Source organism: Papilio xuthus, unplaced genomic scaffold, assembly GCF_000836235.2.
Source record: "Papilio xuthus unplaced genomic scaffold, Pxut_1.1 DF825928.1, whole genome shotgun sequence".
Lineage (NCBI taxonomy): Eukaryota > Metazoa > Arthropoda > Insecta > Lepidoptera > Papilionidae > Papilio > Papilio xuthus.
This window is the reverse complement of record NW_013532721.1, coordinates 5,513,157-5,525,089: the sequence shown is the minus strand read 5'-3', so window position 1 is coordinate 5,525,089 and position 11,933 is coordinate 5,513,157. Positions and strand designations below refer to the sequence as shown.

Below are 11,933 nucleotides of genomic sequence, written 5' to 3'. Positions count from 1 at the left end.
CCTCGATAATTATCCTTGTAACATGTTTGAACATTGCCGAGTTTATGCTTCTTCATTTTTGTATAACACAGCTTTCATTCGGTTCATTTATGGAACATTAAGTCATGTTTAAGATATATATACATAGGTGTTAAAGTAAATGATAATTATATTATACTAATTTACTAATCAATTCTGTTTGTGATTTGATTTCGTGGGATTTCCTGTGAAGTGGGTTTGTCTATATGTGATATGTTATCCTACATTACCTTGTATAAAACGCTTGGTGATTACAACAATATCAATATGTTGAATATTTTTGGTTGTTGTGTACGTGAATCAGTTATTATCGTATGGATGACCGGTCAAAGCAACGGACCTATTATTACTGTGTCAAGTTTAAAATTGTCGATTACGTGGAACGCAACGGTGCAAATTCGGCTCGGATTATTCAAGGCCGGTCGAACTAGCGACGCATCCGTTTTTCATTCATTCCAAGCAATTGCTTGTCCATCAGCATTTGATTGCGTACGTGCAAATTTTAACGCATTTCGACATTAATGTGTAAAACACGTGACTATTTCGTATTGCTAAATCCATCTTAACAGTTATACTGTTGTACTGTTAAATATAAAATAACGTACAACGGAACGTTTTGCAATTAGCAATAAAATAAAAAAGGTTTAAATCTTTTATTAAATTACTAATGTATGCTAAAGCTCTGCCTTCAATATTGAAATTCACTTTTGTGCAGCATTTTACTCAGGTTTAGTTGTCAATAAATACCGATTTTCCGGTATCGAATAGAATTTTGAAGATAAAAAGAAAATAATCTAGCAAATTCGCAAGTGTATAATGTAAATTTAATTATATTAATAGATCGCTTATCGTTGGTTTCTGATAAGCAAAACCCTGTTTAAAACATATCGTCATCCCTCTCATTATCTTTGACAAAACATACATAACAATATTTTTATAGAAGGATTTTGGTCTCATACACCCACGATTAGTTGAATGAGCTTTTTATATGCAAAGATGCATCAACAGCACATTCGATTGTCACCGAATGACGTCAATTGCGGTGAAAATATTAACAATTCATAAACAAAACTTTGTGCCAACCGTTATTTGCAACGAGTAGATTTCCTTATCGACATAACTGCCAGGTTTGATCATAAAGGAAAAAGGATGTTAAATTACAAACTTAGAAATAAATAAAAGTAATATTTAGCGGCGATTGCAAATTGTGATCCGACAGCGTAAAGGTGCTGTCTGTAATTACTGAAGATAACATGTGTGTTGGCTCCTTAATAGTCACACATAATTTTATTACAGCGGGCTATTCCTTTCTTCCACCGTACTACCACCACCGTTTTTACAATTTACCTTCGGTCAAAAGTACCTTGTTGCATCCTACATAGCAATTTATGATGTCTTAAAAATTTATCTTTTCATTAAATATTACTGTAATAAATATATATCTATATATTACGACCTTAGAATATTGATTGGACATATGAATAAACGCAACGTGATCGATTAATGACAAAGTAACTTAAGATCCCATTTTCCCCTATGAACATTAAAAAGGTATCATTGAAAATAAAAGGAGTTTTATAGATTTTTATTACCTCCCTGTATCTTGAAATTAATAATATCAGGGATTCACTTAAAGGGTGATCTAATAATCAATTATGTCAGTAACAATGTGTTTATTACAAATATCTTCAGACTACTTGCTGATTGCGGAATTTTCCATGAGGAAAGTAAATTGCAAGTAAGGAAGACGAAATGTATCATCGAAATTCCAAACATTTAAATGCAAAGTGACCAAACAAGTTATTTATATTAAACACCATAAGGAATAACAAGTTACAAGTTTATTTAGTACGTTTAATCACATTGTTTGATAAATGTTACGTCATACTGTGTAGTCTAATATCGAGATAGATGATTGATTTAATTCATCATATGTAAACTAAAAACCTAAACTTAAAATGTCCTTTAGTGTAGATATATCTAATCCGAAAAGAAGTCACTAGTCCAAATGAAACTGCTATGGTTGTAGTAGTTAACCAATCTAGAATTGTAAAAACCCTAAAAAAACTTTATTACAATGTTGAAACGATATAAAATAATAACAACATGAAGATGTAATTGTTTACTTCGTACACAAGTAATAACGTGTTTTTAACATCGTTGATTATATAGCTTCGTCGTAAGTAATGATTTTAATAGGTTTTTATTCTGCATTGATATACCACAAAACAATATAAGTAGTCATATTGATACTTCTAGAAAACACATAATATTAGTCATTAGTAATTGGGCAAATAGGACATAGTACCTGGATGACCGGATGACTAGATGATTTTTTTTAAATTGTGTTTTTTGGAAATTATATTTAAGTACGAATTACTAATAAAATGATGAAATATGAATATTTTTCGATCTTACCGATAGAAAAAGTTAAGTTTATGTTTAAGTTGATTATCGGTAAAACACGAATAAAATGACATTTTCTAAAAATGATTCTTAGCTAGATCGATTTATCGCCCCCGAAACCCCCTATATACTAAATTTTATGAGAATCGTTGGAGTCAATTCCGAGATTCCAATTATATATGAACATATATACAAGAATTGCTCATTTAAAGATATAAGATATAAAGTCAATCCTGCAAATTCAACAAATAATTTAGAAAAAGCAAGAATATACTCACATTTGAAGTGATTATTTGTTAATGAGTACAAAGGTAATCGAATTGGAAATGTTTCTCAGTATATCTGTTTTCATTTCTAAATAGTTTTAATAATTTGTTAACTTTAATACCCTCGTATGTACATTTGCTTCCGACTTTTGACAGGCGTTTTTACCTCATTACACAGTCTGTTTATTACGTATCTAAGAGTTTTATCATCAAAGGATTTTTTTAAGGGAATTATCAGCGTGACAATTGTGATGGAACATGCGAGATGTCTGCTTAGCGGAGCGTAGGTAAAAGCAAGCATCCGTGCGCAACCGCGCTCTATTCTCTTGCGTTGTGTAGTAAATCGTACAGATTATAAACGCACAATAATAATTGTGGTTATTAATTTTACGATAAGCGACTTCTTTTTTTTAGTTAAATTGCAACATTTTTAATTGTTGCGAACTACTGCACCGATAGCACGGGAGATGCGCAATGCTACTTTTAGCCCTCAAACGACCATAACATAGCTCTTCTATTTCGTATCGATCATCTTTTATAATACAAGTCTTCATCTACCAGAACCGAATTTTGAATTTAATAAAATAAAACAATTGATACTTTTTATAAACAACTTTACTTAATAAACATAATAATACTAAATTATAACTATTTATTATTGACATAATGTCTAACTTTAAATTAACTTAAAATATGTACTAACATAAAATACACACGACTTCAAAATATAAAGTAAAATACAATATTTACAAAGACATTAGCAGGTAACATTCCATTTTAAATGAAAACTAATAACAAATTACGATTATTTTATTAAATTGAGGAATTTGGGAACGTTTTTATATATATTGGTTTTTATTTTATAATTCAGACTCATCTAACTAAGTTCAATTAACAATAAATCCAAAGGAAGATGTTCTTCGAAAACCGAGGTATTTTAACAATTGCCAATTCTCTTACAGTAAGTAAAATAATCATTATGGTCATGATCGTCCTCAAAATCATTGTCGTGATACCTGTAACGGTTGTATTCTGAAGATGGTTTCACATACCGATGTTGGTCTCTCTCGCGCGACGAGTTCGGTCTTCTCTGCGGTCTTCTGTTCTTACTGCGTTCCTGGTGAGACATGCGTGATGGTCTTCGCTGACGACTTCGTGGACTGAAATGTCATTGAACTCACCGATTAACATTCAAACATGCGGTATCTTTCAGTGACATAACTTCTATACACGCAAACATCTTAGTTGTTAATATTTATTGGTCTTATAAATATGTAATGTGTAATACAAACTGATATAGATTCATGTATTTTGTGATACCATATTAAGACTATATTCGCGCATTATGCGTGTTAATGTCGACGTTAAATATGTGCGTGTAGTTACAACCATGCACATTAATTGTTATTTGCACATTAAAATTATTATTACGAATGCGACCACTGTATTGTTGGAATATTAAAAATATTTTATAGAAAAATGTGTTACGGCTTGCTAAATATTTCACTTTTAAAATTTTAAACAATTGAGTTGGAGCAGGAAAAACCCGTACGTCACTTTCTTTGTGTTTTATCAATGAGTCAATAATAGCTTAATATATATTTTTTTATAATTCGTTGGACTACTACGTGGTTAGTTAGTACCGGATGAAGAATATTAATCTTTTTAGTACTAAATGCAATAGGATGTCTATTATTTTATGCATTCTCATTTACCTTTTCGGTCTTTTATTATAAACGATATTACTGCTCTCTGGTCGTGGGAAATAGTCGTCGTCTTCGTGGTCATCGTACTCTTCGCGGTAAGCAGACGGCCGGGAATGGTGAAACACTGGCCGTACTTGAGGCACTGCTACTGGGTAAGGTTTCACCACCGGTACTGGCACCTTAAACATTATATTTTAAAAATAGAAGCAGACACACTCTGTGTCAAATAATAAGTATAGGTGCATCAAACTAAATAAGCAGTATTAACTATATTGGTTTACTTCATAAAAGCCTAATGTGCAATTCTTAGCATTATGAATGTGATCAAAGATACTATTGATTTATAGATTAAATGTGCATTCAAAATTGTAAAATTGACTACAATTCTAATGATTGGGATAATATGAGTGCTAAACTGCAGACTTCTAATTATCGCATTGAAGTTAATTAAAATGCCTTGCACGAGTTATCCAACTAGTACAGGTTGACGACTCCTTTGGTTTTAATTACACTGTAAACTCAATCACGCAATTTAAACACGTTTTATTACAAAAAAGAGGCGTTCTTATTATGTTTTTCCATCATATATCATGTCATATCTAAGGATCTTAGATATTTTCTCCACTTCAAAACTTCCTAAAAGTTTGGGGAATTGCTTCATAGCAAAACTTGCGGGGATGTAAATATTAGTACATCAATGTGCACACTACCTGTTTTACAACAGGCACGGGCACCAGTTTCTCAACGGGATAGGGAACCTTTTTGTAGACTGGGTACGGTACAGGCTTCTCTATAGGTACGGCTACCTCGTGCATTACTGGTACAGCGACAGGCTTTGCTACAGGTACCCGTACCGGGTAAGGCTGTGGCACTGGCACTATCACCGGATGTGGCACTTCTATCTGTAAAATGATTCGTGATAGACAAACTACCGTCACCGTATTTCGTGCAACAGAAACGAAGCATAAGTATGTAATTATGCATAATTAAATGTGATTGAGGAATATAGGAAACAATTATCGCGATAAATTCCTTGGTATTGTCATGCTAAGTAATTAATTGACTTTTTCATTTTATTTAATCTAATTTAAAAAAAAAAGATGTAATTGTTTGTGTACGTTAGTTTTTGATAACTTACATTGCAAAATGACACTTGTAATAGATTTAAGTATTAATTATTATTTATTTTTGTCTAAATAACGAAGGAAAACAATTAACTATGACGTTACTGTTAACTAATAAACGTTAACCAATGTTGTATTGTACAATTTCTTGATTTCACTCTATGTTAGAATCCAGGACGCCTCGTGTTAATGACCAAGATGACGCGAGAAAATTAGTGCAAGACGCGCATCGATAACCGCCGATCCGCATTCCATCCCATACGTTTTTTTGCTAAATAGAAACATCAAATCACCCGACACATCTCTAGCTATATAATTAAACTATGTGCACTGTTAGCCTCAGAATAATGTACCACTTACTTGATATGGATTCACAGAGTGCACATGTTTTGCTTCTGAAGCTTCATAATCGTAGTTTGGTGTATCTCTATATTTCGTTTTTATATAATCTTCTCTCCATTTCTCTACAGCTTCCTTGAAACTTTCATCAGAATCCTCATTTCCATGATATTGAAATGTAGGTAAATACGATGGATGTGATGTATCGTGATTTCTTAATCCTAGTAAATCCTCCTCAGATTTAAATCTGTTGTTATATTTTTCTTTGTTCCATTCATGGTTATGTTTCTTGCTATACGCAGACCAGTCGTGCGCGATACTTTCAGAGTCTTTCTCAAATCTATAATTGTTGGGCCTTTTAGGTATGTGGACGTATTCGTAGTTTTCTTCTGCTTCTTGTGTCGGTTTATAATTATGTGTTTTATAGGACGAGTAATCAGTGTTCTTAAAAATATTTCCCCAATTAGTTGATGATGCTGGTACAGTGCCATACAAATTTTTAAACTTATTTAAATAATCCTCGGAAGCGCTATACGAGTTCCCATTATTTGGAGTTAACGACTCTCTAATATCAGTGTATAGATGTTTGATGCCTGGCGTAGATTTTATATTTGAATAATCATTTTGGGGAAAGTGATAGTTAGAATAACCAATGTTATTACTGCTTAATGAAATTAATTCATCGGTATTAGAATTATATTGTGTTTTATGTTTGTTTTCATCAAATTTGTAACTGGTGCTACTAAAGTTATTCGCATATTCATAGCCTTTCAAATTATTATTTGGGTGATTTTTATCATTGTTGTCAGATGCCCATAATTTATTTTTCCTAAAATCTTTATAATCATAATCTAACTTTTTACTTTTTGCATTATATTTAGAGTTGGCATATTTATTAGCAAAACTTTGATAAGAAGTTGGAACTTCTTTGGACGCTATTTCTATATTATTTTTTAAAACATTTTTAAAGCCTGGTGATATTTTTATAAGTTTATTTGCTTTATCTTCATAAGAACTTAGAATATCGTCGCTTCCAGTATTAGCTAACGAGTTAAATGTTTCTAAAGGTTTAGACATCACTGGAGAATATTTGTTTTCAGTTTCTAACGTGTCATACTGCTTAGTATTAGTATATTCTAAGACTTTGGGGAAATTTAACGAACCTTGTGAACTTACTGGAGCAGCCTTCATTAAATTTTCTATTTCTTGAGGAGGATAAGTCGTATAATCATATAGATTTTGGTTTGAATTAACAGAACCGACGTGTAATGGATTTTTATCATTATAATATTGAGAATTGTCATAATTTGAGTATTTGTAATTGTTATACGGTTCATTGTTTACTACTTCTGAATTATTATATCCATTGAATGAAATGGTTCTATTATTGTAGTTTATTTTTGTTCCGTACACCGGGTTATTATTATTTTCTGAACCCCTATTGTATTCCCCACCTGAATTTTTATTTATGCCGTCTTCTGATTTAACATTTGAAGATCTATAAAAACTTGCAGGATTAAATTGTACCATATTTGATTGTTGTCCACCTTCAGCATTTGTAAATGGTTCTCCATTTAAAGATTGAGAATTACTGGTAAAATCTGGGTCCGGCGCTGAAGGGAAAGCAGGTGCGTACAACTTCTTCGATGATTCCTCGTATTTATTATGATGATTTGAGTACTCTGGCGAAGTTGGCACAAAGCCATCCCGAGATGCAACGTCATTAAATCCAAATGTTGAATAGGTTAAGACGCTTGGCTGTGGCACAGGACTTTCTGTCTCCGTCGGTTGCTTGGTTTTCCTTTGTTTTCTTGCATCCACAACATTTTGATGAACTAATAAAACTAAGAGTGCTACAATTACTATTCTACTGTACATTTTGTTCCCGAGTTTACAAAGTATAAGCTATGAACATCGTTCGAGTGCGTCGAGATTGGCCGATGTTCAATTAGCAACTAAACAAAGAGGCGACGCGTGTGTTCGGATCAATGTTGGTTGGTGGTTCTGACCACCGCCTGAGTCGTTGTTGCGATGCTCCTGCGAAAACGAAAGCGTTCACGCTCCACCTACCCTACAATTTTCTAGCGATCATTATCACCCGCGGGTTCGATGCGTTCTTTGTCGTGACATTGTACTTGTTGCTTATTCCTTCCGGCATTCTGTACGATAATTAATTATCACATTAAAACACATATTAAATATAACCTTGTTTAAAAGGGAATTAATTGTATGACAGTATGTTCTTGTTCAGTGCTTTGTTATGGCAACCCCCGGTTAGTATGTAATAGTTGTTTGATTTTTATTCGGTAATTTAATTATTATTTTATTTTATTTCCAACGCATCTGCAGTTCCTTTGGTGTTGCAGGTGACCATGGGTGTCGTTGATCACCTCGGTGTTCCTGCCGCTCGTTTGCCCCCTTCTCTTATAAAAAAAAGAATATACTGAGGTAACATGAAGTCAGGGAAGAGCAATTATCATCAATTTAAAGGTTTCTAACCACTTCCGAATGTCTTGTTTAAAAAGTGAGGCCCGCGTTAAAGCAAGAAATAATAGAGTTTCTATAATAAAAACCAAGATTTTCTAAAACACTTTTATTGGTCTAGGTAAATTACCAAAATGTGATACAGTGTCTATGATCGTCAACTTTATTACGCAGATTAAATCACTTAAAATGCTAGAGTTTTAACTTTCTTCGTATAACATCGAAGTCAATGGCCACGACTAATCCGTAAACACAAGTTTACAGGGATGACTCTTTGTACTAAGTTATCTAAATACAAACATATAAACATACATACAAAACATTTTCAAATAAAAATACAAAGAAGTGAAATTTAACGAGTGGAATGATACATAATTTTGATAATACGCAAGATCGGATTAACCAACCCACAAATGCCAATAAAAATTTTGAACGCAATAAAATTCGTTAATGAAAAACGACTCTGCACGCTTTTTTATTTTAGCAATAATTTCAAGTTCATTGCTTATAGAAAGAAATCGCATGAAGTTATTTGGTGTTCGTATTTTAATTTATGAAAAGTACAAAAAAAATTAGATATCATTGTGTAAATAAGATAATTGGCAACTCTGGGAATTTCTTTATATTTTAAGTAAAGTTAAATCAAGTAACGTAAGACATGAAATAAATTGAAAATAATACATTGAAAGTAAACATATCGATCTTTGTGATAAAACTAATTCTTTTGTAATACATTCTTTGATAAATAACTTTGTATCTACGAATTCTTTGATAAATAAATATTTAAATGTTTTAACTCGGGATATAAATTGACAGTAGGTGTTGTACATAATTTGGAGTAATCTGACCTTGCTTATATATATTCTTATTTATATGAATATCAAATAATACTCTGAAAATTAACAACATCATATAAATAGGCACGACGGAAAGAACATAATTAATTTCTAAATCTAGATAATATCCAAGATTTATAACACAAAACCTTTAAAGCTTTACACGAAGACGATGAAAGGAAGATAATATTTTAATCCGTTAGGTCGCTTACGAGTACCCTATATCTACGTTTTAGAAAAACGATTATGTTTAAGAGATTCTTTGTGTAGGTGACAAACGGTTCTACGGTGTGTATTAGTTAGTGAATACAGGCTTTTCCATCTTGAACAAGATACAAATTATGGAAAATGAACAAGCGTAAATTTATCCAACATCTCAACCCATAAAATTTGTTCTTTACGATAAAATATGCAAATAGTAGTAGTTATTTGCAGTAGTTCGACAAAAAACGTCTAAAATAATATATCTTACACTTCACTGAAACTATAAATAAAACGGAAGATTTGAACATGACTCGTGTTCAAAACGGAGAAACAAATAACGGAGAAATATTTTAAAACTTCTATATAATATTTATTACATTTTAGACAATAGGGAATCTATAGACATTACATAAATATATAAAAATATTTTCATCTATTCATTCATGAACACTTTATTATCAAGTAGCTACTGGTCGACTATAAATGTATTTGGTAAATATGAAGAATTGTAAGTCGGGTATTTAAATATTCAAAAATCTGTGAGTAAATAATTATTATGGATTTCAAATATTTTTCTAAATATCATAATTATGTTTGTCAATGTTCAATGTCATAAGATTTCTACTCTGTTAATAGAATTTGAAAGTCCTTATCTTTAAATATCTAAACTGTAACTCGAAAGTCCAACATGACTACTGTCTAAAGCAGTGTTTTCCAACCTTAGCGTCGCGACCCCCTGGGTGATGACGAATCCTTTGTTGGGGTTTCGAAAAGCGTCGAAGAACTGTAATGCATTTTTTTTCGCTATCTGCCACTAATCAATAGCGAGTACTTAATCTTTGAATAACAATCTTTGACTTCTTTTAAGTCTCTAGTCTCGGTAATGAAGCAGACGCGAAAAATGTTAACATGCTAAGGGATCGCGTATATAAAAGGTTGAAATACACTGGTCTAACGTAATTGTTATAAAATACAAACTACACGAATCATTTAAATTGTTAATAAACTATTTGAGATATAGTACAACTACATTGAAGGAGAATAACGACATAGTAAAGGTATACAAATGAACTACGCCAGTGTCGAATCAGAGACGTTAAAAAGTTTAGAAAAATATTTTCTCTTATGCGAAGTCGACACTTACCCTTAAAATTATTACAGCTCAAGCAGTCGATTCCTCAGTCAATGATTGTTCGATTAGTTACGTAGATTTGGGATTTAATGTAAAATGGTAACAAACTATAGCTTTGCCGTCCTCCCGTGTCCATTCTTAATACTACAATGTAAAAAACTTAAATGCATAGACAGGGCTTTACGTGGAAGCATTAAGTTACGAATAAGTTATTAAAAATTATACTTGTCTCGCTCTCTCATAAGCCTTAATTAAGGCGCACTTTTTACTTGCCTTATTTCTTATGGAGAAAATAATTACTATAACATTTTATAGATCCGTACTGTCTATGCATTTATATCTTTGTGTAAGGTACAACGAAAATAATAAACAAATTAATGATACACACGAAAATAACTAAAACGCATAATCGTTTTTTTTATATTTTTGTGACACTTTTAGTGACTTAGTTTCGATGCTCGTTAAAAAATATTAACTTTCCTAACCTACAAATTATTTAAAGAAAATAATCGCCTACCTAAAAGTTTTGATGACAAAGCGTTTGTATTTAAAGTACGCAATTCAATCATTGCTTTTAAATCATCTGTAATATTGTGGTGTTTTTGATACGATTGTAATCAACCAACAATATTCTTATATCTTTGTCTGTTATCCTTTAGTTTTACTTTAATAACAAAACTTATAAATACATTTCTTAAAAACTGCTGCCCGCAACCTGTAATAGAGATGATTGGTGATTATGAATGTTTGGATCGATATTATATGAATATTTAAAAATAAAGGGCTTTTATTTAGTTGCCAGATCCTTGTATGGAACTATGGGTAAAAAATAACCTTAATTATTTTTTTTATTTCCAGAGTATCTTGGTAAACATGGTATGTGACTAGAATGATTGTCCTTTTTGATATGAAAAGTTTGAAACGTTACAATACCTTGATCACGAAATAACGTATTAAGTCGCAATTTTAATCGAAATCGATATTTATGTATCACCAATCATCTCTAAAACATACTTTAACTCGCCATCTATGAAGAGCGTGTGGTACCTAGTATGCAAAGTTTGTAATTCCACGATAGATGGCGTACTAAACGAGAAAACACGACGAATATTTTAAAATATTACTATCAAAGTTAATAAAGTTATTTTCGCACTACAATTCTATAAAGGATGTTTAGTTTTAACACGTTAATATAAATGGTTAAGGGTTGCTACGCAATGCAAAATTGAATAGTTATAAATGAAGTTTGTATTCAATGCGCGGATGCAGCGGGAGAGGGCGCAGCGTGTCGCAAGCGCGCCCGTATCTCCTGCAGCGTGGGGTTGGTCGCGGGATCAATTTCTTCTGCATTCTGTTCTGCTTGTTCTAAACGACGAGCACGTTCTGCTATGGCTCTTTCTAATTCTGAAAAGGACAAG

At 32.0% G+C, this 11,933-nt stretch overlaps 1 protein-coding gene across 1 annotated transcript in view; it reads right to left on the bottom strand.

Moving 5' to 3' along the window:
• Nucleotides 1-8,483: 8,483 nt before the first annotated feature.
• Nucleotides 8,484-11,933, bottom strand: part of LOC106125392 (protein FAM107B) — a 39,125-nt gene continuing 35,675 nt past the window's right edge. Inside the window, exon 4 of the mRNA XM_013322574.1 lies at nucleotides 8,484-11,919. Coding sequence (XP_013178028.1) covers nucleotides 11,768-11,919 — 152 coding nt within the window. The 3' untranslated portion in view covers nucleotides 8,484-11,767. The remainder of the gene's footprint in view (nucleotides 11,920-11,933) is intronic.